Source organism: Enoplosus armatus, chromosome 21, assembly GCF_043641665.1.
Source record: "Enoplosus armatus isolate fEnoArm2 chromosome 21, fEnoArm2.hap1, whole genome shotgun sequence".
In the NCBI taxonomy this organism is placed as follows: domain Eukaryota; kingdom Metazoa; phylum Chordata; class Actinopteri; order Centrarchiformes; family Enoplosidae; genus Enoplosus; species Enoplosus armatus.
Window position 1 is genome coordinate 11,124,535 of NC_092200.1, and position 24,984 is coordinate 11,149,518.

Here is a 24,984-nt window from a genome sequence, read left to right on the forward strand (position 1 = left end):
TGCCACGCTACCTGATGTGATAAAGATCGTGTATACTCTCACCAGGAGATGAGGATGTACAGAGCTGAAGGCAGCGCAGAAGAGACTAAGTGGTTTTGGAGGTCATTTGAAAACATTGTTGTTGAACCATTTATCATCATCTTAATCATATACCTGACAGTGTGAAGTGTGCAACTTACATAAAAAGACTTCAATCGTTGCAAAGATTATAAATATCTGTTAGCCACTGGATGAGAATTGCAGACGAAAAGATATTTGATCTGCAAGACATTCTTACACGAGAGGAACAATGTTTTGTAGATTTATTTATTTTTTGTGTGTATTTTCATAGCTTCGTAATTGCAAATAAAGTGTAAACAACTTCATTATCATGGCCTGCACTCAGCCATTTGCCATAATGCAATGATTTTAGCTAGTTGACAATATCAAATTAAAGGTACCCTGTGAAGTAGCAGCACTGTGGAGCAATGCTTTTATGAGTGGGTCGCTCTTTTGTGTGTGCCATGTACACATGAGGACGCACATGTGTGCAAGCAGGGATTCACACCTCCGTTGTTTTCATGGTATTTCACTGACTGACATTTGGCGGTGGTGACGAGCCAACAAACGAGGCAATGTGCCAACAACGTTAGTAAACAAGAAGACTGCTAATAATCAAATATGAATATAAACACTACACCAAACAAATTCGGCTTTGCAAATGTTTTATGAGGAAGGAAATGCGTTCCACACGTTTGTTAGGCGGTGCGTTTTGGTGAGTAGCACTGAATGTACAAAAAAGCTCCAGAGGGCACCTTTAAGCCATACCTTTGGTGTGGTGTGGTGTAATGGATAGTGATAGAAAATTACCCCTCCATTTAAAGATGAACAGAAAGTAGTAGAATAGTAGAATAACTTTTTAAACACTTGTGTTTTCTATGGACCAGATTTTGTGTATGGACAGTATTCATAATGTATGCACAAGTGATGAGTGAGTGAAAGCGTGAGTGTATGAATGACTAAAAAAGACAGCCATTGCCACCTTGTGTATTACACTGACATTGTTGGGTGTCTTGACACAGATGTCATTACACTCAACATCCCTGATGCAAAGGGATGCTAGTGACGTGTGTGACATGTCGAAATGATGCCTCAGGGTCTGAGTCTGGTGTCTTTGTTTCTGGGCTGTCATCACTCTCACGAGTCCAAAGCTCATGACCTTAGACCCCCACGATGACAGCGGAGCACTGAGACCACAGATCCAGAAACCTATGCTGAAACTGTTTATGTCAAACACATGAACTCCAGGATACGGAGCTTGGATGTTAAACAGTAACCGATACAATGCTTGTGTTGGACACTGGATTTGATGAGTGAAAATGTTGACAGTGCGTCGTACAGAGGTTCAATGACGACCTGTTTGACATTTGCAACTCAAGAATGATGGGCAAAGGCTGGAAGATGAAGGAGGAGAGGGAGGGAAAGAGAGGTTTTCCTAGCCCCATCTTTGTTCTGCACCATGGGATGCAGAGCACAAGTGGGGAGAGGTTGACAGGACAGGAGAGAGAAAGGCTGCCATGTTGACAGCTGCACCCCCCCCCCCCCCCCCTTTCTCTCTCCCTCACACAAGCATGCATATGTACACATAAACAGAAGAAGGGCGGATTTTAATGTAAAAATCTGCAGTCTAAATCCTGTCAGAGGTCAGGTGCACGGCTCTTGTCATCGTAATTTGTTAGAGAAAGTAGGTGCCCCGTCAACACTATCACCTTGACAAGTGAACTATAAAGTTAGGTTTTAGAATGCAAAGTGTGCCAGGAGCTCCCTGAAGAGGACTGTTAAAATATTTTAGCAGGATAATAATAAAAGTGTACTGCAGGAGCTGATAGAGGGCAAAGCCATCAAAACTGAAAGTAAGTACGCAGAGCCTGTAGAGAGGATCTGGTGAGGATTATTATCTTTTTTTTCATTGTTTCACAGATTAAAATCAAACCTTTACTGCCAAGTATGGATGATAAATAAGTAGTTTTTGCTGTTTGTGGCTGATAGTGGTTTAAAAGAAATCCACAACATGTGTTAAAAGAACAAGAAAACACAGCTTAAAGACCGGAATTTCTTTTCATCCGTATACAATTGTGTGTTATCCTATTTTAATCTTCCTCCACAGTATAGGCTATAGTAAAAAAAAAAATTCTGCAATCTTAATATATCTGCACAAAAAGATTACTGAGTCAATAGCCACAGTAACAGTTTCTGTGCAAACATTTCAGGGGGTTGCCACGGGAGTGGTGCAGTGGCTTACAATAGAATTGAAACTAGACAGATATTGAAGAAGGGGTCGATGAAAAAAAAAAAGAAGCAGGATATGAATAAGGTCCAAAAGAGGCAGAGCAACAATTCAGTCATTAGACCTTTCCCCTTTACTCTTAAGCCTCTGAGTCCTCTTAGTGTCCAGGCTCAGAGTCACTACATTTCGTGGACATCCTAAGCACTGGGGACACATATAGATTAGCCCTCAAGGGCAGTCTCACACTGAGCCCATTGGTACTGACTGATTATAGATTCAGCTCAACTGCTCTGCTCCTGCTTTGACTAAGGATATCAGCAGAAAGGGACAATGCTGCTGGATACTTGGCATCCTGAAGTCACAGTCAAGACTATAGTCTATATTTCACCCGTGTCCTACTGAAGCTTTAATTCACTAGTTAGCCATTTTGTCAAGTTTTTTTCTTTTTCAGTAACATTCATATGCAGCTATAAACTTTTTCATACACATTGGAAATGTTCACTTCAAGCAGTCTACTGTTTGCACTGTGAAGCTCCAGTTTAGGTGTAAAGTAGTTGGAGAGGTAGGGAGGTAGGTGTTTGCTATTCACTTTCCTCTCTCAGGCTTGAACAAGCTTCTCTAACCTTTGGACCAGTGCCAATGCATTTTTTACTGCATGTCTTGACATTGCTTCCCATGTGGAAACAAAACCAAGAGTCTGCAGCCAGGCCAGCGGCTCAGTGAGGCTGTGCTCAGGCACAGTGATGCTTTGCTGTAAATGCTAACATCAGCATGCTAACATGCTCACACTGACAACGCTAACATGCTGATGTTTAGCAGGTAATGTTCACCCTCAAGCTGATGGTTATGTCATCAGTTTTTCAGTTATTTATTCATTAACCAAAATATTAGAAAGTAGAAATGTGAAGTTTGACCTGATGATGGCACTAGATGTAAAGTTAGGGGATCACAAAAGCAATCAAAATGCCACCAGCATGGCTAAAAATGTTACCTTCATACGGTAACACAAGAAATAGCAAGACAGCAAGAAAAATGTAATAGGTCCATTGTCAGCATTACTGACATTTGTGTTATTTATGACAAAAATACTATTTTATATTTCTATACTATTTTCCATGCTGTACCGAAAATGTACTAAACGGTGACCCCAAAACCGATGTACATACCAAACTGTGAATTTTGTGTACCGTTACACCCCTAGACTGTGGTATCTATTCTAATTTATTGCTCACTTAACTGTTCTTTTTCCTCTTCTCCATGGAGGTCAGAGTGTCAGCAACAGAACAGTGCATCTTAAGAAGCTTGACTGGTGTTCCTGCAGACACACAGCCATAACCCCTTGCATTGTAGCTGACTCCTCTTCATTATACAATATGAACTTTCTGCATAACACAAGCAATACGCTAACTACTTCAGAAAATAACAGAGAAACAATTTCATAATCTAGTAATCTAGTTGTTTTTCTTTGTATGAATGCTTATTAGATTGTCAGACTCACAGCAGTGAACAGAGTTGGATGGGATTGTCCATCAGTGGTTACAGAGCGGACTCTGACAGCGGTCCAGTCTTATTAGAAGGCATTTCAGTGGCCGTTGCTGACTGAAATGATGAGCCTGTCAGCAAAGATGAGTCCATATGGGAGCATGTCAGAGCAGCCATAAAAGCAATGACGGCACACAATATGACAAACTGGAACATCTGGATGCTCAAAGCTGAGCATGCATGCAAATCTTGTATGTTCACATGCAGCCGCATAATTGGATGTGGGTACTTATGCAGGCATGCACGCACATACTTATATGAATCACGTTCACACATGCACACATATGAGAACATATAAATAAATACAGCGTCCTGCATGAACTCTCCCTCCAGGATCTCTTAGCTACAATTTGATCGATCACAACACCATAACAACATCATATTTCACCCTCCTCTCAATGAAATCCGGTGCTGACAGAGATCAGTCCTGTGCAGGGATGAGGGTGTACTGAAATTTACTGTATGACGCTCAAGCAGCTCTCCCTTATAGGACGATTACAGTGGGACTGGAGGACATGGACACAGCAGTGCGGGTGGGATTCAGCGGATAGTTCATCAGTAACTCAATGTGCATGCTGGTATTTGTTGCTGTGCCAACAGGGACTTAATCAAGTGTCACTGCAGTGAGTGGAGGTATATTTATGTGTGCAAATCTATTTGTGTCTGTATAAGAAAGTGGAGGAATTTAACATCTTGTTTTGTTGTAGTGAATAAATCTCAAAAGTATTTTCTACGGTGAGGGTGTTGATTTAAAGGAACAGTTCGACATTTTGGGGAAATACGCTTATTAGCTTTCTTGTCTGTGCAGTGAATATGAAGCTACAGCCAGCAGCCGGTTAGCTTAGCGTAGCATGAAGTCTGTAAACACAGGAAAACAGCTAGACTGGCAACAAGTGTAGCTAAAGGTAACAAAATCCCCCTATCAGCACCTCTAAAACTCATTAACACATTATATCTGCTTTACAAAAACCGAAGTGTAAAATCTAAATAATCTTGAACATAACCCCCATTACACTGCAACGTGCTATTTTACAGATTAAACGAACGAGATGGAAAGCGTTAATAAGTGAGTTTTAGAGGTTCTGCTTGGCGGATTTCGTTACCTTCGGACAGAGCCAGGCTAGCTGTCTCCCCTGTTTTCATGCTATCTTTGTGCTATGCTAAGCTAACAGGCTGCTGGCTGTAGCTTCACAGGTAATGGACATATATGAGAGTGGTATCGATCTTCTCATCTAACTCATGGCAAGAAAATGACAAAGAATTTTTCCCAAAATGTCACAGTGTTCTTTTTAGAGACCAAATGTTTGTGTTAATGTAAATTAGATCTGATAGCTACATTTCTAACTTGTGGTAAAAATCCATTTAGTTGTAAGTATTCTGTAGCTTACTGTCGTGACACAATGTGTTTATGCATAATGTGCATTTGTGCACGCACTGACTTTGAAGTGCTGATTTCTCAATACTGTGTTATTGATTATTGACTCCCGGTGCCATCAATAAGTGAGATTGCAGTCAAGGTAGATGAAACCAGAATGACCATGTCTGTAAAAGTACAGAAGTGCTGAGTTTTTAGACTTGGATCAGTATGATAGAGGAATTGATAGACACTCAAGCATTCTGACCTGCTCTGCTCCAACGAGCCCAGGTAGGAAATGCTTTAGTCAGCTTTTTGTTTTTTACACACAGTTAGAGCTGCTGTAGAAGACTTTTCCCTTTGCATTTTTTTCCCTTAAGAAACACCTGCAGGATTTTCCAAACAGGTCTTCTTGTGGATGAAGCAACAGGTGCTTCTCCATTTTATAGCTCCTGTGTAATGTGGATATTTTGCACATACAGTATTTATCTCAAACACGCCAAGTGAATTCATGATATGAGGAGTGCATGCTTGCTGTTCTGAACCTGCCTACAGGGGCATAAAGCAAAGTGAAACAAGAAAGGTTCCTTACCTTTTCTTGCACAAAAAATTTGCAAAGATTTGATTGAACTGTCAATACCAGTATTACCCATTAAAATGAATAAAATGCAGATATTAGAGGGATTCAAATGATTGAAATACTTAAGGGTGTGGATTTCTAAAGCAACCCCCATTTCATTTCAGTGTTCAGGCATTTCAGCTGTTTCATTGTTCCCAAATCGCTGGCGAAATGAAGTCCAACACTGCGGTCACCCTCCATTACCTTCTAGTCTGCTCTGCTGGGAGTTGTTTGGAACAGTAAAACCTGAGGTTGCAAGTGTAAATGCAGTTTTCAGTGCGCAGATAAAAATTTAATTTCTATTAGTATGTCACTACAGTACCACCCTGCGCTCCTGCAGCGTCCTTCCCTCTCTCTTCCTCTGTTGATTGCATTTACTGATTTGGATGTAATGGCCACGGCTTGAAAATATACTCTCCTTCACGGAAAGCACTCAGCCTGGGTATTTGCCATCATTATGTTTAACCACTCCAGGTGATTACTTACCTGGCAATTTCATGCGATTTCATACTTAGTGAGACATTTTTGGAGAATTGACACAATCTTTAATGTACACAAAGTGAATTTTCTTTTTCCTCCAAATAACATCCAATGAAACGAGGGTGGGTGTGAAGCCAGATTTGGCAGTTCGCTGCCAGTCACTCTGTCGAGTAGTCTCTCCAAGAGTAATTTGCTGACGTAAATATTTTCTGCCTGTTATAGCCTTAATGCACATCAGGATTGGTTGGCTTAATTTAGCAGGCTCAAGAGTTATGGAAATAGACTGCATTGAAAGAGTCAGGGAGGGTAAGAGCAAGACAGGGTAAGAGGAAGACAATAGCACATTTAGTTTAGTCCTAAAACTATGAGTCCAGTATATTACTTTTATTATGAGCTTGTGATTCTGAAGAGGGGAAATTAATCCAATTCAAACTGATCAAACCTACTTTATTGTTATGAACAAGCGATCATGAAAAAAAATACGATACCTAAAAGAGGAAATGAATCCAGTTCAGTTTGATCAAATGTGGAATGAAATAACAAGAGGGTCCAAAATGTGTCCCCATACAGCTGCTGTTTCCAATACTGGTTGAAGAGACACCAGCCCTGCATGGATTATCCTCTGGGCTCAGTGGAGAGAGACTCAGTCAAACCTAACACAGGTAGCCCACCACACTGAATATTTCCATTCTGTTCAGCCAATTTAACACCTGGTGCATCCCAGCAGACAGGGGTCAAAGTAAAAGAGACAGGAGATCGAAGCTTGTGGGTTTGTGCATGTCAGGGTCTACAAGCTTCATTTCATCTTTCCCCATGACATGCTCGCTTGGCTTGGTTACCTGTAGTGTTTTTGTGGTCAGAGAAGCCAGTGTCGAGGGGGGTGGGGGGATGTTAAATGAAGCTGCATCTCCTTGGTGACAACTGAAAGCAGCGGCTTGCTGACATGTGAAAAGGAAGTGTGGTGGTTATTAGTTTGAAAAAAAGTCTGAAAAGCTGCACGGTACACACAAGATGTTAGCCCCATTTTGATGTAGTGTGATATAAAGCAATAAATCCAGTTGGATTTAGTACTTAGAGCTGATATAATCAATATTTGTATATTAACAATTGATCACATTACTAACCGTTTGTATCAGGGTCGTTTGTAGTGATGAACCCACAGATTCTGCAGTTGCCCTTGGCTCCATGGAGCATTTTAGTGTCTTTCAGTTCTTGTTTTGGCTTTCCGGCCTTCAACTTTACTGTTTTGGTTCAGTCTCACTACTCTCATAGCGTCACAGACAGTTGTTTTCAGCAAAAAATGTATAATAATATATAAAGAACTGCAAAAAGTTCACCATGTCAAGTTTAAGGTGAAAATATGTGGAGCTTTTTTCCACTTCCCCCTAGTGGCCAAACACATCTGTCAGCAGGTTTAAAGTAGTACTAAATGAGTGATTTTGCACTGCAAAGATAAAATGGTCAAAATCAATGCTGTTGAGGTGAATATATCCTGCATTTTATTCCTGATAATGGGTAAAGCTCCAAAAGCACTGGATCCTGCACTTCCCATAATGCAACTTGATAGCATCTTTTCCATAGACTTTCTCTGCCTGGTCAACATCTTTCGAACCCCAACCCCCAAGTTTGTATGCAGTCCAAGTCAAGATTACCCTGCTGCCAAAACAAGGGTCATTTACTCAGACTTGATAAAGCTCTTTCCAGAGCCAAAGACATTATCTAACTGTTTCCAGCTGAGGAGTACACCCTATGACTTGTAGACTGACTCTGAATCAGTGAAGTTCCCCTTTAAATGTTACAATTGATTGTAAGAATTGGTAGTATGTGCATTCAAATGAATTCTGCTGCTGGTGGTCTTAATGATTTATTTAGAATAATCATTAACTTTTAAACCACTGGTGCAAAATACTGTATATGTCAGTTTTGGTTAACATTTGCTGTTCAGGTGCTCAGTGTTCAAAATCTCTCTTGGATTACTCCTCAAAGGAAACGTGTCACTCTGTAAATGCCCCACTTGTATACTAGTAAACTGCAGTCCATACTGCCAGCCTTGTTTCTAGAAACACATGTTAGAAGTAGCTGTTGTAGCAGCCCGTGTGTTGTAGGGATTATGTTCTCAAAGGGAACATGAATGTTGGAAATGTTTCCAGCACGGCTGACGGTTGTGATTGTTACCAGAACTGCAGGTTTTATAGCTCGCTCTGCCTCTGGTCTAATGACCTGCTCCCCTTAGAGCTCCTGTTGTGCTGCACAGCTACACTTTTGGTGTAATATTCTTAATGCAGCTGTAAATCCTATCACGGTTCTTTTCAACAATTTGTCAATCACTTTAGTGATGGAAAAGTGTGAGAAACCGTGGAGCTCGGAGGCCAAAATCTCAATCTGCATCCCTCTCTTTCTCCCTGTTTCTTAATCTCTCTCTCATAATCTCTCTCTGCCTCTGTCAGTCTCTCTCTCTCTCTCCACAACCACAGATTTAAATGCTTCTGCCCCTGACTCTCCTTTATTTTTCCTCTGCTCATTGATTCATGATTCAGAGTTTATTTAAAGGCTAATATTACGCATACTTTCACCTTGAAATCACATTATATCTAATCTTAGATCCATGTTACCATAACTGTCAGTGTGCTAACGTGGCAAGCAATTTGTTCTGCAGTCCTCCTTTTAAAGCCACTCCTGTTTGCATTGGCCACTAGCTAAAGTGTGTTTGGCTGCAGTTTATCACCCCACAGGGTCAAATTGTAGCCTGTTGTTGGCATACAAAAGTCTGTGAGCCATTGATTCCCCCCTCTGGAACAGATGCAGAGCAGCAGTGAAAATTGAAACAGGAGTCTGCTACCTCTCATAATTCCATGACAGTGAAATGAAACACTATCTCAAGAAAGCAATCAGACTCTCAAATTACCTTTCTTGGGGGGGCATTGTTTGCAGATCAGCAGAACTGTCCTCGCTCTGTCCCTTTATGTCATTGTGTCTCTCTCTCTCTGCCTCGCCGACACTCTGTGTGCAGTAATGAGTGGCAGTGCGGCGATGTTGTGTTGATTTATTGCATGGTTGCTCAAATGGAACCAGGATGGAATGTGTCTGTCATTGGGGCGTCACTTAGATAGAAACACCTGTGATGCCTAGGGACAACTAACTGCTCCATCAGGAATGGGTTCCCGCCTGAGCCATCAGTGCATCTTACACACACACACACACACACACACACACACAGTGTGTTTACACCTTCGAATGCACGAGCACTCAAAACAAAACATGCACTCGGCATTGACAAAGCTGCACAATCATTCACACAAATTTGCTTACAATCAGATGTAGCAGCACATACAGTATAGCAGAGGTGTTACAGTGTGTATACATGCAGGTATATAATCTATGGCGTTAAAACAGTTCTCCACCAGTTTAGTGTTGCACTCCTGTAATGTTGTCGGACTCACAATGGACAGTTTAAAATAAAACGGATGCAGCAGAACCAGAGATATTGTCTTTTTTATTCCACACATTTTCTTCCCTGTCATAACCTGGTGCCACAATGCAGTGGTCAGGTTGCATTGTGGGTACTTGTGGGTATTAAATATTTGACATACAAAACATATGATCGTCTCATTGATGCACTTTAACAAATTCAGACACCACTATACCACTGCAGTATACCATTGCTCAACCCCACACACACACATTCACATAGGATGGGGGACATTGTTCACAAGGTGCTGGAGTGGCACCTGTTTCAGGATCAGCTTTGTGTCCTTGTCATTGTTTCCCAGGGGCATTCTGGGAGGAAGGAAGGAGGAGATCAGTTAACAGCTTGACCAATGGAAGAGATGGAAAAGAGATCACACACACAACACAACTATGGATGCACACACATACACACACACAGCCATAAACAGATTTCTTAAATCCATCACTGTGAATAAAGGTGCAAAATGAAGTGAAAGTCGTCCCCAGCGACCAAATTCCTTGCTGTCCTCTCAAAGCAAAAATCTTGATGGACACTTTTATGTGATGTGTCATATACACTGTGAGTGTAACTGCAGTGTGTACCAAACGCCTAACAGTAAAACTGTTACAGGAGCAAAATATAGAGGGATGTGTGGACAGGGAGATGGATTAATGAATGAATGAGTCAGATTGATTAACAAATAATAGGTTTTCTCCTTCAATGCCAATATGCTCAATTGGCTGGAAACAAGTGATGTTTTAGTCAATGAAATCAAAACTAGTTAAGAAAGTAAATGAACAAAACACGCAATGCAAGTTAAGACATTACACCACATTTTTATAATGCTATATATTGTACCCATATGTGAATCTAATATATGTGCATCTGTCATATATGTAACGTATGTACATATGCTGGATTCACGCAACTGTATGAAATACAACAATTTCATATATGGACATATATGTCATCAAAGTATCTGTCTATATTTTATATATCTATACCATATACTTTGTATATAAAAGTATAAAGTAATTTGTGTCAGTTTTATATATTTGGCATATATTTCAACAAAATACGCTTTCATACATGCATTCTGTAAAGATATGACATACCCCAGTTGCACATATATATGAAACATTTTGAATGACATTGTTCAAACTTGTCTTGAGCTTTAAAAGTTAAAATATAGATGCCTATTGAAGTAGCTACTAAGGAGTGGGAAAATCATGAGCCTGAAATGCAAAATGCTGGTAAGTTGGTAACCTCGCAAAAACAATTCAATTAGCCAATGCCACAAAGCGGTTCCCTCAGACTCTGCCATCCACACCCAATATACACACCACTAACAGAGAATATCTAACTATCGCCAAGTTCACACAAGAATGTAGAGACAGTTCTTATCACACTGACGTCTTCCAACCAGGGTCTGGAAGCTGCAGAGGGAAGGTTAACACTGTGCTTAAGCTACCTCATTAAGCAGATCACATGATAAATAAAAGCTATTTTAAATACTAGTCATAGTGATAAATTACTCTTATTGGCTTTTTACTCCTCTTAAAGCTTTTATTGCACTTTCAGTAACGACATTTTATTCGGGGGGGTTTTAAGTCATGATGTTACGATGGCAGAGGGCTCAGTGGTTGATGACTGTGAGCCATCAGCCCAACCCTACACCATATGTGATTTCCATTTATGTGTCCTACGTATGTAACATTTATGATACTTCCACGTACCAATATAGATATGTATGTCTATCACCATTATGTGGACATAGAAAGTAGTAAAATTGATAGCTAAAATAAATGGTTGAAATGATGTCCACTTTATGTCAATCTAAGTGGTGGTAGTATGAATGAACTGAACTAAACACTTGCAATTCAATTGTATGAAAAATGGTGTAACTATATCCACATACTGTATATATAATAAATACCATCTAATATGAAATCAACTCAAATGAACACATTCGGAACACCATGGGTGGTGTTGATGAAGTTGAAGATGACCATGATGACCCTGAGAGTCACATGCCTGCCCTGCTGAGTCGTCCTTGTATCCCTGTTTGAATCAGGAGCTGTTCCCTTATGGAGATCAATAATGTATCACATGAATCATTAGCTCACACACAAGGGCAGAGATCACACAGTTCTTGTAATCTATATGCCTCTGAAAGGCTGTGACAGTCCGTCCTCCAAGCTCCGACGTTTCTTCAACCTCATATTTCTGGACACTGAACACCTCCACTGGAACATACAGCACTGGGGTTAAGTGCCTGGCTCAAGGGCACTTGAACTGTTTAGGGATGAAATAGGGGTGGGGATTAATCAGTAGCTTTTTTCCACTGAGGTTTCTCAGCTACAAGCCCCCCCTCACTGTGTCACCGACCATAATTTGCATTCGGTGTATTATCGCTATGGTGGTGATAAATACAGGTCAAGGACAGGCTGTATTAATGTCTGTATGAATGTGAAGCAGAGTGAGTTAAGCTTCCCTGGATAAATAACAGAGAAATTGTAATTCATGTCACTTTGTGCACCATAATCATGAGACACACTCCTTTTCTTTCTCTCTTTTCCTCTGCGGACCAGTCCAGCACAGTTCTTAGCGGGATCGTTGGTGTGTAGCTGGTTACGCTTGTGGCGCGGCATTGGGGTTCACATCGCTGCTAATCGCTGTCCGGGGCACAGACCCAGCTCACTGGCCATGACACCCAGGGTGTGGTGAATCCTATCAGTCCCCGGCAGATCCTGTGGCCTCCTCTTTTCACAGCTACTGTTCTATATAGTTGGGCTCTCATCCGCGGGGTCAACAAAACCCCGTCGAGTGGGTATTAGCTATTTAGCTATACTTTACAGCACCGTTTGATCGAAAAAGGGGGTTTCCACAGCAGCCGTTTGTTTGCTCAGGCAATGTTTTTGAATAGTTCAGTATATAACATGTATGTTTGCTTTGGCAGTTGAACGCTGGATGAGTTGCTAGATTGAAAACTGCAGACACACACGCAATACAGGAAACTGTGAACGTGTGACAGAGACAATCACCTCTGCCAAAATTGTTCTTTAGATGTGATTGAAAGGACTGTAAGTAATCAAACTGTGGAAAATCTTCTCGTTTCCTCCCCCATCTCTCTACCTCTTCCTCTCCTTGTCTCTCACCCTCCATCCACAGCTGTGCCTGGTGTGATTAATGGCAGCCATTCATTAGCTTGATCAACCACTTTAGCAGAGATTATTAATCAGATGCTTATTTAAATGTCACAGCTGAGCAGCTGAGAGAAAATCAGGCCACTGGGAAATTGAGTTTTTGTGTGTGGGCTACTTATGTGTGTGTGTGTGTGTGTGTGTGTGTGTGTGTGTGTGTGTGTGTGTTCTGCATGTTTGTGTGGATTATTACCCCACACTGATAACCATGAGCCTCACTCATACGCTGCTTTACATATGGGCTCAGCAGCTGATACTGAAGGGATATGTAGCAATGGAGCCTAATGTTCAACTCCAAATGAGACGTATTGTGTCTCATTAATAAAACATAGTTCTGTGCCTGTATTATAAAGAGCAATACAATACCTCTGGGATTGTACAGTTACTACAAATCTGTTGACAGCTGTGCAATGCTCTGTTTCATTTGTGTGTGTGTGTGTGTGTCTATCCTTTCTCAATACAGGACATTTCCCACTACACAGTCAAACAGAGGCTAATCAGGGCCTACTCATCATTTGTTTCAGAATTTCTTACTAGAACAAATTCCTAATGATTATTTTTGTGTCTGGCTGCCAAACTGAATTACCATTGCCTCGCTGCTAGCATTATAAACATGTTTTTGAAGCAATGTGATGAGCAAATTTGAGCTGGCATTTGCAAGCTGCTCGCGTTTTCTTCTGGGGGCATTTGCACATAACTTCTGTAAATTCCTGCTCTGCCTCTGTGAATCTCTCTGGTTTTTCTAGCAGTGCTTTCATATACAGGTATACACCTACTGTACATTGGTGGGAGTATATATTTTTTTTTTTTGTCAGGATTACGACAGCGTTCTGCTCTTTGAAGAGCTCAATATGTGCATGAACAGTGCTGTAGGGCAACTTAAAGTCCGGGGCTTTAAAGTGAGCATTTTCTGTGTTGCAAAGGGTAAACACAGTAAATCCCAGAAGATTGCACACTTAATCGAGCTTTATGAAGAGAGGAGAGGGTGTGGCCATGTGTGGATGTGCTCTGAATTCAGCTCACTCAGGCGACGGCATTTATACAATGCAGTGGAGACAAGCAAGCACTATAGAGAAGCTGCAGTGTGAATACAATGGCAGCACATACAGAGTATGCTGTGGTGAAATGTCTGTGTGCTCACTGTGGTATGTTAGGTATTTATCATTCAGTGTAGCAACATACAGTGATGCTTTTGAAGTTGCGTGTTCACCCTGTAATCAAACATTATATACTGTAACTGAGCTGAGGCATCCAGCTTTTAAATAACAAGGTTAAATCGCACGCTGGGGAAAGAGTACACATACTTTATATAGCTCATCAATCATTTTATCAATCCATGTAATTGATTGAATCGATTAATCAAGGAGGGCAAGGAGAGGAGGTGATTGATGGCGGCGGGGATGGAACCCACCTGATTGAAATTCAGGAGCCAGAGTCTAAAAAGGTCAAGGGTCGCACGAGAAGCATTTATAGGCATAGCAGCCTGTTAGTTGGACCGTTGTTGCTATGTTAAGAATAGCCTTTATCAAAAGTGTGTGTGTGTGTGTGTGCCTGCATACACCATGCATCTCTTCCTCTGAGGTTGCTTGGCCTTGTGATCGTGGTGGGTTAAGTGATGCCAAAGCCCAATAATAAATCTCTGGCGCAACCAGCACAGATGACCTGAAGGTCACTGTTTCATTAACTGTCTTCCACTTTGATTTTCTCATCCCTCATTCCTGTCTGCTTTCCTGCCTGCCTACCTGCTTGCTGCAGATGAAAAGTTTGATATCACTCTTGTGTCTGTATGTTAAACATGCAGTTGGAAGATGGTTAGCTTAGCTGAGCATAAAGACTGGAAACAGCTAGCCTGGCTCTGTCTTAAGGTAACAAAATCCGCTCACCACCAACTCTAACTCTCACAAAATAACATATTACACACATTGTATCTTGTTTGTTTAATCCAAAAAGTTGTGGTTTTATGGTTGTTATGCACTGGACTTCTGTGTGGTTTCTTTGCCAGACAGATTAAACAAACAAGATGTAGCGCTTCAATAAGTGAGCTTTAGATGTGCTGGTAGGTGGATTTTATTTTATTTTTTTACTCTTGGACAGAGCCAGGCTAGCTTTTTCCTTCGTTTCCAGTCTTAATGCTAAGCTAAGCTAACGTCTCCTTGTCCTAGCTTCATATTTACCGAACAAATATGAAAGTGGTGTCAAATTTCCCATTGAACTCTCAGCAGAGAAGAGAACAAGCCTATTTCTCAAAAGGTCAAACTATCTCTTAAAAAAGGCTTACATCTGAAATGATTTGTTTTTTAGGTCTTATAGTACTAAGTTGAATATCTTTGGGTTTTGGATTGTTGATTAATCGATAAAAATGATAAGCAGTTGCTTATGTGCTGTCTCACTCAAATAGTGTCACATGTGTTCAACAAAATTAATGAGTCATATTTATGAGTGAAATCAATATTGTCTGTGCATTTGTCTGAAAAAAGAAAGAGGCTGGACAGCTTTGATTCTCTTCTGTGGGAACTAACAGAGGAGAAATCACAGTAGATGTGTGTGTTTTGCTCTTGAAATGAAAAAGTCACTTTCTGTTACCAGATGGAGGGAGGTCATGTGGGTGGATTTGTTTGAACTGTACTAGCAAAGCGTTGTTTTCCCCAAAAGACCAAAAAGAAGTTGTTCACTACCACTTAGCTGTCCAAGGCCAAAGGAACCACTTGTATTTTTAAATTGCACAGTACTCCACATTCAGCTTTTTATAGATAGGATCATTTGAGCCTTAGTTGAAAGCAATTAATCGGGAGGGAATTGTAGTGAAAGCCTCAGGAGAAGCTCTTGAGTAGCCTCTAAGTAGCTCTCCTGGCTGCTTTTGTGTTCACATGAATGTTTTACTATGTCCCGGTTGGTATTGAAAGCGCAGAGGAGAGAGGGTTTTCTGCAGCCTTGCAAGATTTGTCACAGGCTCTTTTTCTTTCCACCATAAGGGGAGGTTCACCTCTTCTGAATCCCCACCACCGAAATCGGGCCAAGAATCTCTCTCCTTTGATTATAGGTTTTATGCAACGAGTGTCATCATCAAACACAGCGAATGCTCTTCCTACCTCACCCACCGTTTCATTCGCGGTGTCCTGTCACCAGGCATGCAGCGTTGCCAGATGCATGGGACTTGCTCCTCAGGTCCGGTGTACACACACACTCTGAAACTCTGACTCATGTCTAGACAGAAAAATTAGGGCATACAGACAGACAAAAAACTTTGACATTTAGGCATGGTGTTCACGCTGTGCAATCAGACCTCATTTTCCACACTGAGCTCAGTCAGTGGTAGCCATGTCTCGATTTGGCAAGGAACAATCAGATTTAATGTGAATGTGTTTCCTATTTCCGCAGGCTCTGTCCTCAAATGAATGCAGCCCAGAGCTCATAGCTAACGGCATGTCTTTGAAAGCACAACTGCTCTGTCACTATCCTGGAATAAAATGGAATCAGCAGGAATGCATTTCATACTGTGGAGTTTTTTATTTCAAACATAATGCCACGTGTCAGCATGGCGACAAGGTGACATGCCGTGCCATTATAGTGGGATTCCAGCTCAGAAATTAGTCCAAAAACTATTATCCTGTGACTACTTTAATAGTTTTCACTATGATTTCCTTGTATTGTATTGAAAAATTAGACTATTTGGTATAAGTTTTGAATAAATAACAGGAAGGCTCTTAACAATAAAATCATTTCTTTAGTCCTTGTAAAACTGAATTCTGATTACAATTCACCTTAATTTCAAAGGCATTTAGGCTTTAGAAGCTGGTATATCTGACATACTGCGAGAGTAAAAGACAAACGTCCCTACATAAGCACACACACACACAGAAATGATGACGTGGAAAAACAGCAGAGATTGTTCAAGAGTCAATTTCTGTCTGGTGTGAAGTCATCTGAGGAGTGATAGTGAATCTTTGGGGATAAGAGACAAGACTGTGATGTTTCACTAGCAAGACGAGGTAACACACCTCGGCGAGGCCGCGCTTGTTGATGTAATTTATTGCAACATTATACAGAAAAAAACTGCATAAAACCTTTTCGCTTCAAGCTGACTTTCAAAACTTTACCCGACGCTTCCCTTATCTTATTTAGCTGACAAAACGTATGGCCTCAGCTTGGCTTTGTTAAAGTTTTTATTCTCAGTGTGTAAAAGTTTGGTTAAGGATTAGATTCACAGTCCCCAACGGTCTGCTAAAAACATTTCTGAAACCTTTCTTAAGGCCATTTTGAATGTTTTTGCTCTTCCATTTATCTCTGTTAAGCTTTAGTTCTGTTTTGTTCTGACGCTGCAAAAGGGAACAGAGATAAGACTTGGTGAACTCAGAGGAGTTTTTACTCATATTTAGTATGTCAGTCCAAAAAAAACATTATCCCTGTTGTATTCTTATTGAGACAGGGTCAATAAGTCAACAGTGACCTTACTGTCGTACGCTTTTCATTGGACCGGCTGTTATTCCCCCAGAATACAACTGCCGTCTTGCTTTCAAAACCCTCTCTCCTCTGCGTTTACCAATGGTTTTCACAGCTACTTTGTCTCAGAAAATGTATCTGGTCTTATTATACTAAACCTAATTAAACCAAATTACTGTCAAAGTTGCTGTAAAGTACAGCTGCATATTCTACTGATTAGCATGTGGAATAAAACCCCAAGAGAACATCTACTGCACAAGAGTTTGACCTTGATCCTCTAAATTTGCTTGCAAAGCCTTAATTGCCAGTAAATTTTAGTTGATACCAGATTTTGACTAATGTAGCTCTAATGAGGGCATTTACATCATTTTAGAAGAGTGGGGAGACTTTGGTGAGCTTATTCTCTATATTGGTTAGCCAAAGAGTAATTTAGAGTTCTGATTCTGTGTTTTTTGGTCAAAAATTAGGTTTTCATTAAATGCACTGTACTTTCACAGACTTCACATACGGCGGGAGGTGACTTTTACACAGAGATTCTTAGCACCACTACTTTCGTCCAGACTGAAATATCTCAACAACTATCAGAGGGATTGCCATTAAATTTGGTACAGACATTCATACCCCCCACATGATCAACTTTGGTGATTCTCTGACTTTTCATGCAGTGCCAGCCAGTACTTTGATTTATGCTTACATACTTAAAAAACAAATTACATTCCCATCAGCCTCAGCTGTACTCTGTGCTTATTACTATAAGCATGCTATGTTGTTAGCATTCTAACATGCTAAACTAAGATGATGAGCATGGTAAACATCCCACCTGCTTAACATCAGTGTGTTAGCATTGTCATTGTGAGCATTAGCATGCTGATGTCAACAGGTTTCTTCTAGGCGACTGCAAAGAAGAGAGAGCATCGAAGCATTTAAGGATGCCAAAATAATTTAGTGAATGAGGGCAGCAATTTGTACTGATCAGTACATTGTTACACCTGGTTGTTTTTGCCTCTGTGAGGATCCTGAGTTTGTAATCATGTATTAAAAATGAATGCCCCCACCCCTCTTCTGCTCTCTCCTCAGATCCGGACTTTGCAGACTTGGGAGTACCCCCACCCCTGCCCTGTAGGTATACTCCCTCTCTCTCTCTTTCTGCCTCTGTTTCTTTCTTTCTCTCTTTCTGTCTCACTTGTTGTTCACATTCACTCTCTCTCTCAGTGCTCTTTTTATCTCAGTAAAGCCTACTTATGCTGTGGTTTTACATATGTGTTCCTGTGTGGTAACTGTGAGTCCATGTGTGTTTGCTTGAACTGCACATGTGTATACGTGTGTGCATGTTTGTGTGTGTTTATGCATATGCGTGTGTTTCAGCCTGTCAGTATGACATGGTTGGTCCAGAAGGTATCGTTGAGTCCCATCAGATCACCAGAGACGGGAAGGCTGACGTCGCCGAGGCCGTTGACTGTAAATGGTACATCCGTGCTCCGCCGCGCTCCAAGGTTAGTGACATAAGCTACGCTCCCATTCCCAACTGTGAAATAGATTTACTGCCAAATGTTGAAATGTCACATGAAATAAAATGGAAATGAAATTGTGTTCCCATCAGCTGGGTTGATGACAGTCGAACACAGTTACGTCAGACAACAAATCAACAAGAAAAATAGATGCTGCAAGACTGTCGTTCTTTTTACAAATACTGTCTGTCCTCATTCCTCGAAGAAATGTTCGGCTTCAGATTCAAGACTCTAGAGATATTGAGCATTTTTTCTTATTAATTTGCTGTTTCCATTCAGCATTCCTTCACTCAGGCAGTAAAATCAGGGGTTGCATCAGGAAGCTTTGATATTGCATGTGGGTTTGTCTGCAGCTGTCAGCAGTATCCCAATGTGAGTGTTCGTGGTTGGGGGGGACTTGTTCCCCTTCTAGGGTCAGACAGATAGGCAGAAGGGTTTACTCGGGGTCAGGGCCATTTTTTTTAATCAGCAAGCTGTTGCCAAGAGGAATGGAGGGATGGAAGGAGATAGAGGGAGAGGGAGGGGGAGGGGGAGGGGGAGGGGAGCGGGGGTAGACCGGACAGACAGAGAGAGGGAAGGAGCGTTAGTGCTGATAAAACAGTGTTGCCATGCAGTTTGACCCTGAGGCCTGCTACAACCAGTTTTTGTTTTCTCTGCCAGTGTTCTCCACGCTGCCCTGCATGCATATACAAATAATGACATAGATCCACACACACATGCACATTCACAGCTTTGCTACATCCCCTAACACACACTAGACATGCTTTTTTATCTACCAGAGGTACCCGTGCTGCATTAATGCTACAGGATTAAACGTTTCCTGAGGGTAGAGCAGCAATGAGGGAAAAAGCCGCGTACAAATGCTATAACTCCTTACATGAGTCCATTTGGCTTGATCATATACACACATACACAGTCCATTCCATAACTTTTGTAAATCTACTGCTGAAATAGTGTTGGCCCTCTTCTTGGTGCGTTTGATTTATTAGAATACGGCCACATTTTTACTTTGACTTTTATGGTTAGAAAAATTCATTCAAGGACAGAAAGTACTATGAGCCTTGCCTTTTGAGGGTTTAAAGGGTCTGGTCACATTTATAATATTGTAGTTGTAAATAGTGAGGTGAAATAGACCTGAAATTTATGTCAAAATGGCTTAAAGGACCAGTGTGTAGGATTTAGTGGCATCTAGCAGTGAGGTTGCAGATTGCAACCAACTTCAGCAGCGCTCCGACCGATCAGACTCTGCGTTACGTCACTGCTTTAGTGTGTTTCAGGACACCGACATTAACACATACACTTGGTCATTGGCTACATCGGCAAATTTATCGTTGACGTTGTACTGAGGATTACTGTGCAGACATTCAGCCCTGGGTTAATGGAGAAGTAAAACCTAAAGCACAGACTGACGCCTACAACTCAGGCCATCTGGATGAATACAGGAAGTCCAGGTGTGCGCTCCGGAGAGCTATTAGCAGTATTAAGAAACAATATAGAGACAAAGTGGAGTCTAACTGCCAGGGCTCCAACTCTAGAAACATGTGGGCTGGACTGAGAACCATAACAGACTTCAAAAGCAAAACCAGCAGTGCTAAGATAATGTCTGCATCTCTCCCAGATGAACTGAACATCTTCTGTAGCCCCCACATGTTTCTAGAAGACCACTATTGTCCCTGTCCGCAAAAAGTCCAAAACCCTCTGCCTAAATGACAGATGACCGCCCACGAAGAGCCTAGTTCTGCTCGAGGATTCGGCCTGTTAAAAGGTTTTTCCTTGTCACTGTCGGCAAGTGCTTGCTCATGGTGGGAATTGTTGGGTCTCTGTAAATAGTAATTTAAAGAGTACAGTCTAGACCTGCTCTATATGAAAAGTGCCCTGTTATGATTTGGCGCTATATAAACATAATTGAATTGAATTGAATTAAAGTGCTTTGAGCGGTTAGTCAAAACCTTCATCATGTCCTCCCTCCCTGACTCACTGGACCCACTTCAATCTGCATACAGACCAAATAGATCAACGGACAATGCCATTGCCATAGCCCTCCACACTGCCCTCTCCCAGCTGGACCACAGGGACACATATATGAGAATTCTGTTCATTGACTATAGTTCAGCATTTAACACCATTGTGCCCTCCGAGCTCGTCACCAAGCTCAGAGACCTTGGGCTCAACATCGTGACTGGATCCTGAACTTCCTGACGGGCAGACTCCAGGCTGTGTGGATAGGCAGCATCACATCCTCCACCCTGACTCTCAACACTGGCGCCCCTCAGGGCTGCATGCTCAGCCCTCTCCTGTACTCCCTGTTCATGACTGCGCGGCCACACACAGCTCCAACACCATCATCAAGTTTGCAGACGCCACAACCGTCATCGTCCTGATCACAGAGAGGAGGTCAGAGCCCTGACATCCAGGACACAACCTCCATCCTAACGTCAGCAAACCAAAGGAAGCGAGAGAAGAACACCACATCTCCATCAGTGGGACTACAGCGGAGAGAGTCAGCAGCTTCAGGTTCCTCTGTGTTCACATCAGCGAGGACCTGACCTGGACTCACCACACCAACACCATCATAAAACCAGGACATAAAACCAAGACACGGACTCTACGATACTGTGTGCAAACCATTACAGTATATATATTTATGTGCATACCTGTACATTCTGTTCTTACCTGTACAAAGCCGGTTCTCACTAAGCACATACATTTTCCAAATTACTGCATAACTCCAGTCTACCTCAGAATTATATTTCATATTATATTATATTATATTATATTTTGTATATATTCAATATTTTTCCTATATTTTAACTTTTGCACTATTTACATCTTGTCTTATATTCTCTTTTTCCCATTTCTCATTTACTTATGTGAATTTCATTTGTATATTTTTGTATGAGCATTGTTTCACTAATTCAGTGACTGTTGATGTTACAAGATGTTATCTTTGCTTTTTGTGGCCACCATAGAGCTCTTTTTAAAGTCACACAGTCCACATTAGGGAAAGCTTTGTTCCATCCCTGATGAAAACTGTGATTTGGTTCATAGTAGTTTTTCACACAGGTTTTTCATACTGTGCTGCAAGCAGTACTGTACACACACACTGGCTTATGATGTGACTGGCTGATAGTATTGGTGCGACTGTGATTCATGGCCACAGCGGTTGCTTGGCTCTTATCTGACATATTCTTCAGGGTCACATATTTCTTGCTAATGCCCTCGTTTCCCTTCAGAAATGCCCTTCAGATTCAGCTACTTTAAGCCCCAAGGCCACAGGAACCATGAGACTGTGTCATCCACCTACGGCCATTCTCGTCATCATCAGCGCTCATGTGGAGCCATACAATAAGTAACATTGGAACAGGTATTAGGAGGGACCCTGGCCACTATGGTCGATTCAGAAAAGAAGCATTGATTCCTCAGTCCCTCTAAGTGTAGTGTGCGTAAGTCAGCCAGTACATCCCTGCTACAGCACCAAAGAGGCCCATAAGTCAATTTTGCGTGCGTCGCATTCATGCCATATGTGTGTGTGAGGCTAAGGCTGTGTCTGAGCATGAAAGAGCGACACAGTGAGCGAGCCTGGCAGTATGATGTATTTGACTTGGTCTGAATCAGTGTCATATTTCGCCCTGCAGGAGCGTCTCACAAGGAAAGTCATGGGCCAAAGGCTGACAGTCATTGGCACTGATAGACAAGGCGGCAAATACATTTTTTTAGCACAAATCCATCTTTAGTCACACACAGTCCTGAAGCTCTCACCTCCATCAGCACTGTTCACACTCAGTTACATATGAAATATAAAAAAACTGTTTCTCCTCTCTTTCTGAAAACACACACATGCATGCTCACATGTTACTGCAGTGAAGGAGATGCAGAGGATGCCATCTCCCCGTCACTGTGTATGTGCGTGCGTGAAGTTGTGCTGCGGCTTTCATTTCCCAATGCTGATACAGTACTGCACTGTACCCAGTGTGCCAGAAACAGCAGAGAGATAATGACATCCTATACCGGAGGCTCTAATTAGACTGCACCGGAGCACTCCAGAGAGAAGGGAGGAGAGGAGAACAGTGGAGGAGGAAAAATGGGAAAGGAGGGGATAAGGGAAAGATGTACTTAATAATGCATTTTATCGTGGATCTAAATGTATAGGGATGAAGTTTAGGGGTGAGGCGGCAGATGGCAGAAAGAGAGGGGTGGCCTGAAAGGTAAAGAAAGCAATAATGACTACGTGTTGTTGCCAGAAGTGACAGCACTGCACCAATTTTACTCCCATAAAGTGATTGCTTTACACCACCATGTGTCATTTTAATTTCAGCTTTTCCTAAAAATAGATTTCCCAAAAACAACCTCCAAATTAATTAACTTTTATTGGTTTCCAAAGTAACGTAAAAAAAAAACCCAACAACATGCAGTTAGTGGCGAGCCTGTGCAACACAATATCACCTTTAACATACGCGTGTGTGCAAGACATACTTAACTAGTGAGTAAATTAGGATGGATAAAGCGATAATCGATGCTTTAATTAAAAGAATTAGAGACTAACTTTTACAAAACAACAACTCTTGTTAAGTGCAGTCTGCTTTTTTCTTGTTACATTTCTTCTTGGTTTTTCTGTTTGGACAGCTGTCCAAATTCAGCTGTTAGTTGTAGAAAATATTTTCAGTTGCCACACGTTTACTCATAACAGTTACTGCATTTTTCCACAGACATCATTTGTGTCCTGTCTGTTTCCCACCACACCTACCTGCACTGTCGGACACCTTCTGTATCCTTCCATGAAGATAATGGCCAAAATATGGACATTCATTCAGATTGTAATGAACAGCACGGACACTGTTACAGGCACCTTTTAGTGACAGTGGGAACATATTCTTCCTCAGTCAGTGATGGATTCTGCATCATTATTGGGCGCTGCAGAATCAATGAAGAGGCAGCCTGTTTTCCTGCTGGAGCCAATCTCTCTCTCTTTCAAATTGGTGATTGTATCTATCTGATCTATTGCCGTGATTTGGCTTTGTGTTGCCATCTGCACTCTGATTTTTCTTCATCATTGGTCAGTTACAGGAGTTCAGCGACAACAGCTGTAGAAAAATAACATGAAAAGCTTTTTATTTATCTCTCTGTTGGGTTTGTGCATGTCTCCCTCGCATAATGAGGCCCTATTGATCGCCTTTCCAGTCAAATCTAGTCACCGGCTTCTAGGCATTGCTTTTGTGAATGGAAAGTTTGAGCAAAGATATCACAGGCATGAAGAGTTGCAGTTTTTTTTTTTTCATGCTTAAACTCAGCAGGACGCGAGCGAAATGGAAACGATTGCAGTCTGTGATACCATTTAACCCATTTCATGTAGTACAAATCATACATTTTTGATCCAAAGACCATAAGGCTGTCATCTTTTACAGCATAAAAGGGTGTATATGGCGGCATAGTGTAAAGGCTTTTTTCTTTTATCACTGTGTTGCCCTCCTCCGCCAAATAACAATAATTGGAACGCTTTCAAGTTTAGCCTGCAACTATCAGCACTTGCAGTGGTAGCCATGTCCAGAAGCTGCATTTCTGTCTGTGTTGCAGGTTTTACATTTCACACTTTCATCCCTGGTGCTTATCTTCTAGGTAAAGTGCCCAATAACTAGATTCAGTGAGCTGTGTTTGTGTTGTTTCTAGATACAGCGACAGGAATCTTGTGAAACTGCATCAGGAGCCATCCACAACTGCAGCTCATCATTGATGTTAATGGAGAGCTCTTATAAGTTGTGAACAGTTGACTAAGTTTAATCAGACAGACTATGCATTGCCTGAAACCACATAGCAAATGATGTACTAGTGCATTAGTGTTGAGACATTTAAGTCAAAACCACAAATGTCAATGTCATGGTGGTGCTAGAGGAACAGTCTGTGGATCAGTGCAAGTGAGGGAAAGAAAACAAGTGGAGCTGAAAGGGAGCACATTAAAAGTCGAAAGTGCAGCTAAATGCTGAAAATTACAGATACGTTCAAGAACAAGGGACATGGTTAGTGTAAGATTCATTGTCTCAGAACCACGAATGTCTTGTACGAAATCTTGTTTCAAGCCATGCAGCAGATGTTGAGCCACCACCTTCCCAAACACCAGCAGCAGCCTCAT

At 41.5% G+C, this 24,984-nt stretch overlaps 1 protein-coding gene across 2 annotated transcripts in view; it reads left to right on the top strand.

Annotated features, from left to right (window-relative positions):
• Positions 1 to 24,984, top strand: part of neto1l (neuropilin (NRP) and tolloid (TLL)-like 1, like) — a 61,898-nt gene that overhangs the window by 23,747 nt on the left and 13,167 nt on the right. For both annotated transcript variants that reach the window (XM_070927957.1, XM_070927958.1), the window contains exons 5-6: positions 18,430 to 18,471; positions 18,718 to 18,845. In XM_070927957.1, coding sequence (XP_070784058.1) covers positions 18,430 to 18,471; positions 18,718 to 18,845 — 170 coding nt within the window. The remainder of the gene's footprint in view (positions 1 to 18,429; positions 18,472 to 18,717; positions 18,846 to 24,984) is intronic.